Raw genomic sequence first — 5,543 nt, forward strand, 5'->3', positions numbered from 1 at the left:
CTAGCTTTTACTTTCCTGGTACTTCCCAGTATTAAATGATCATTTTAACATGAGAAAATCATTTGGGAGTATTAGATATTAGTTTTTATGACATTGTACCTCAAGGCATGTTCCAGTGGATATCCATGCCTATGGATCTAAAGAATGCTCCTTTGGAATGATAGCTAGGGGTCGAGACGTCAATATTTGGCCCTATCATAGAATTATGTGTATTATATTTTGGTGATATTTTAATATACTCTAAGAGTATGGAATTTCATATTAAACATCGTTAAAAAATTCATGCGATTGTTGATAAAAACAGGATTAGTTTTGTCATATGCTAAATGCAGCTTCGCTTAGCAAGAGCCACTCTTACAAAGAAAAACTAATAACGTCTATATAAAGATAAGTCAAAGAAATGGGATGCATCTCACATTAAAATTATACAGCTAATCAAGATGATTTGTAATTAGTTTTCTCCACTAAAGTTGCCTGGCAATGGACAACTCATCCTCAAACTGATGCTTCTCACAAAGCATGGGAGCTCTTCTCTTCGAGGACAATGAGAACAAAGAATTAATGGTGTGCAAATTTGCTAGTGGTTCTTTCTTGAAAGCAAAACAAAATTATCCTTGTGCTCAACATGAAATACTGGCGGCCAACTTCAGTGTTAAAACATTTTGGTTCTTTTTAATACGAAGAACTGTCATTCTTCAAATGGATCTTCACAATTTTTCTCGGTTTTTTACTTCTAAGCTTGCTTAGCAAAAATACAAATACGAACATGTAAAAGGTTCTAAGAATGGCTTAGCAAACATATTAAGCCATCTCGTTCTAGAAGCTAAAATAACATCATCACCTAGCAAAGCATGAGAATCTCAAAGACATAATCACTTACATCATACACCATGAATGTGCTAGCACTTTGTGACGAGAAAAAAACGTGTGCAACACAATTCTCCTTACACCAACACCTTTGGCCTCATCCACTTTGTAAAGGGATACCAAACAAGGCTACACTTCATTGTAATCCATCTCTAGTCGTGTCCACTTTCTTGTTAAAGGTTTTTGTATACGGTTTTTGTTAAGCTTTTTCTATACGCTCTATAACAATCCCTTACACACTTATGTATTTTGCCTTGAATCTTTTAAAAAAATACACTATATATATGTTCCGCTTGCCTATAGTCGTGTGTGTATCCTGGTATCATCCAAAGCCTATTTCTACAAAAGGATATCGTCCACACAAACACACACACACACACACACACAGAGAGAGAGAGAGAGAGAGAGAGAGAGAGAGAGAGAGAGAGAGAGAGAGAGACCACTTTCTTAAATATGAGAAAAATAGTAAGAAAAGTGTGAAAAAATTGCATAAATTTCTAGAATTCCTCTTATAAAAGACACAAAATAAGCTTATTTACTAGAATATGGTATTGACCGAACACAGCTGGTGATGGAATTTGCCAATCCTGTTATCTATCATGAGAGAGACAAACTAACTAAACTATATGTACATTATAGGTGCTTGAGAAGCATATATCTTACCCTCCACAAAATAACATTGTGGGTGTTTTTCGGCGCAAAGGGGCTCATCTTCTGGTTCATGGAAATTGAGTTCTCATCATAGTTTAGGTTGTTTCCATCCTGACAACAACTGATCCAATAAGGAACAAGAGACATCAGCTTACTTGCGACTTCGTCCTTCAGATTCAGACACATAATACCCGAGAACGAAACATAGTAATCTCATTCGGCCAATGTCCCTCAAAGACACTGATGGATGGCAGGCTTGTTACCTTGGCCTTGCATCGGTGCCAAAGAACTCCATCAACGAAGCAGAATGGTGCCATCCAGAAGCTCTCTCTGAACGGAGCCAGAAAGTGAACCATAGCTCTGAGACCCTTCGACTTGATTGGCAACACCACGCTCCAAATCTGGAATACATATTCCTTTCCTAGAGTCAAGAAGTGGAGAAGTTTCATCCTCGTATCCCTCTACAAAAGTTTCCAAAGCATCAGATAAACAACGCAGCTCATGTGCAACTTGGTTCATAGAGGGACGTTGAGACCCCTCAAGTGCAAGACAACGACGAGCAAGGGCTGCTACAGCCATAACCGAAGGGTGAATGTACGATTGAGTATATACTGAGGCATTACTGAGGCGAGAGTCGATGAGCTTATCAAGGCTATCTGTTTGCAATGCTGCAACAAAAAGGAGGGCAAGGTTGGCAAAGCAGGGATCTCGCTCCTGTCTGTCGACAGGTTTGAGCCCTGTGATGAGCTCCGCAAGTATCACACCGAAGCTATAGACATCACTCTTGTCGGAAAGGTGCAATGTTACAAAGTACTCAGGGTCAAGGTAGCCAACGGTCCCCTGTATGGCAGTCGCAACCTGCTCGGTATCCTCAGGAAGAAGGCGTGAAAGACCAAAGTCAGCAACTTTGGCATCCAAATTCTCATCCAAAAGCACATTCTCTGACTTGACATCCCGGTGTAAAATAGGCGGAGAGGCAGCTGCATGTAAGTACGCCAGTGCTTCTGCCACCTGACGAGCGACTTTTACCCTCTGTTCCCAGCTCATCCCGACTTCTATTTCCCTCTTAGCTGCCAAATTTTCTGCCACATTTCCATTGGAAACAAACTCATACACAAGCAACGGAACCTCCATCTCCAAACAACAACCGAGAAGTCGCACTATGTGCCTATGGTTAATCTGTATCAAGATGGCAATCTCGTTCAAAAACAACTCGCTGTTGCTTGCATCTTTGTACCCCATGCTCTTGGCCCTCTTGATGGCCACCCACTTCCCATCCTTCAGTACCCCCTTGAAAACCACCCCAGACCCTCCTGTTCCCAGCTTCATACCCTCCGCATAGTTGTTTGTTGCTGCCTCTAACTCCTCTGCTGTAAACAGCCGTGTCGCTTTACTTCCCATCCTCTCGTTCAAAAATGCTTGAAATTGCACCCCGCCATTTTGCACGAAGTAGATCCTCTTTGTCCTCCGTTTCCACCATACCATGAAGTAGACACAACAGCTAATCATGAAAAGAATGCTCACACCCACTGTTCAGATCAGACAATATAGTGCTTAGGATGACGCGATATTCATGATAAACATAACACACTTTCAAATATCCACAAGGACCTTCACATGAAAAACATGACATCCATACGATGCACATGCACATCTATATGATAGCCTACATATCCACTTCAAGTAAACTTCTTACACATGATGTAGTCAATCATCAGGCCGTGTATCAAATGATCAAAGTCAAAGACTGTTAGTGTCAATCTTTAAGCGACTCACCACTGCCAACATTAATTGCAAGCTTTAAAGAATGTGTCAAATGACAGCCAGAGCCATTATTGCGTCCATCCCCACCATAAAACCAACCATTGCACCTACATGTGTAGCTCCCCTCCTCGTTATGGCATGTACTTTTGGTGACACAGTCATTTTCCAAAATGCACTCATTAACATCTGCAAAATAGAAGCATGTTTGCCATTTGTAAGGGGTAATTAATAAGCATACTTGTGATACTGAACAATGATCTGTGTGCAAAATGTTCACTCCGTATTTGCACAAGCAAAACACAGAAGGTTCATGCACAAGAAAGAGAGAGTGATTTTTTCTTTACCAATGCAGCCAGATCCTTTCAAATAGCCATCACCAGAGTAACCAAGGGGGCAAGAACACAGATAACCAGGGACTCCATTTACAAATGTTATCAAAGCCTTGGAAGCACAGGCAAAATCCGGGCTTTCAGCAATTGCATCTTCATCAGTTTTTCTACTCGGCAGTGCCCAATTCAGCTTTAGCTGAAATGAGTCATCCTTGAACTCTGTGTAGTTGGGGTGAAAGAAAGTGCTGAAGGAGACCTTAGGGTCACATGTGCCGGAGAGATATGGAAAGGTTTGAATGCCAAGAGATGCATACCGCGGAGTAGATTGGAGGGGTAATGATGAGGTGCAGCAGGTGCGATTACCACAATCAGGGTTGCTACCAACGCAGGGTGAGATGCAACCAGTAACTCTGATGTTGTCAAGGTGAGCACCGTTATAGCCTGTGCCATCTTCATCCTCTTCTGCTAAGAGTTGGGGTTCCGCAGGTGTGGGTGCAAGGGTGCTCTCTTGCCGCGACACTTTCGCTGAGATGAGTAAGGCGAGGCTGCAACCAAAACCCGCAAAGAGATTGTCATTAGATATGACAAAGGGGCTGGGGTAGGGTTCGAGATAGATGCTGGAGCTGCCTGTGCCATTGCAGGTGTTGGGGGCGAAGGTAGTATTGAAGGTCGCTCTGAAGGTGCTTGCATCCACAATGAGGCTGTCAGAGGTAATATGGGTCACCTGGACATGAACGTGGGAGGTGTTAATGAAGAGCTTGTTTGAGGAAGCATCGCAATGCAGTCGAAAGTAAGGTGAAAAGGACGGGCACTCTTGCAATTCGAGGATCGCAAATGGGTATCGGACCGCGATCTCTCCACATTTCTGACTGACGCAGTCAGCAGGGGAGGCAAATTGAGCGCAGGATGAAGGGGAGTGATGCAGAAGGTAGAGGAGCGAGAAAACGAGTAATGTACTCTTCTCTTGCATTTTAACGTTCTGTTGGGCTGTTCATGGCAGTGTAAGAAGAAACTGCTTGCCATGAGGGGATCTCCTGCAGGCCCCTGCTTCATTCTCTTCTTGCAGACGCTGCCAATACCTCCTGACTTGAGTTCTCCGCCGCGGAGTTCCAAATCACGCCCCTCTATGCCATCGGGGGCTTGGATTCGAACTCCCACCCACTTGGCGGAGAGTAGGCATGTGGGCTGGAAGCCTGGAACCCCTCTACGCAGGTGCGTAAAACCCAGACATCAAAATAGGGCAGCCACATCATAGATGTGAAGCGCACATGACACGTTCAAGGCGACGTTCGGTGAGAGCAGACACCGTCACCATCGATCTCGAGTTTCCGATAGGCGTTGGTCAACGACCGTTCACTCCAGTTGGCACTGACAGGCTTGATGCATGGAGGGAAGAGCTCAGCCATCTCCACGCAAGCAGTTCGCAGCTTTTACAGGGCAGCCATGAGTTCAGTGCTCTTCCCGCGTTGCGAACGTCGCCCATCGTAGTGAACATGATGAAGGGGGGGCCTTTCATTGCAGTACTACCAACGTCGCATCCGTTGCCTATGTGCAGGGGTGTGGGGGGGCCAATCTGAGGCGGCTGCTCTTTTTCGCCGAACGCTTCAACGACCGCTTGCATGTGCGCACCATAAGAGTGTGGGTTTTTTTATGGGATACAGTCGATTGGAAATTGAAAGGGAAAAAGGAGATTGGTTGAGAGTAGTTTCTATTTTTACTTGGTGAGCCCAAGGTTCTTTTTGCACTATCTGAATGCAGAAGCCACCAGTGGCATTAGATTTACATTTTTAAAAAAAAACATCACTGCCATGAAAAGCTCTAACAAAAACTCTGTGTGAAAAGCTACCAAGTGAATAAGGCTTAATTACTCTCGTACAGAAGCAGTTCGATCTTCTCCACAAGCAGTTCGCAGGTTCCCCAGAAGCAGCTCGG

General features: G+C 44.1%; 1 protein-coding gene across 1 annotated transcript; it reads right to left on the reverse strand.

The window, feature by feature from the left end:
- Positions 1-1,436: 1,436 nt before the first annotated feature.
- LOC147434543 (wall-associated receptor kinase-like 17) lies at positions 1,437-4,842 on the reverse strand. The gene is made up of 5 exons (XM_086489972.1): positions 3,627-4,842; positions 3,295-3,468; positions 1,908-3,047; positions 1,782-1,848; positions 1,437-1,639 (listed from the first exon to the last, which is right to left on the reverse strand). The coding sequence occupies exons 1-5, from the start codon at positions 4,579-4,581 to the stop codon at positions 1,501-1,503; spliced, it is 2,475 nt and encodes an 824-aa protein (XP_086346098.1). The 5' UTR covers positions 4,582-4,842; the 3' UTR covers positions 1,437-1,500.
- Between the last annotated feature and the right edge of the window lie 701 nt (positions 4,843-5,543).

Source organism: Adiantum capillus-veneris, chromosome 19 (assembly GCF_014529385.1).
Source record: "Adiantum capillus-veneris isolate H3 chromosome 19, ASM1452938v2, whole genome shotgun sequence".
Taxonomy (NCBI): Eukaryota; Viridiplantae; Streptophyta; class Polypodiopsida; order Polypodiales; family Pteridaceae; genus Adiantum; species Adiantum capillus-veneris.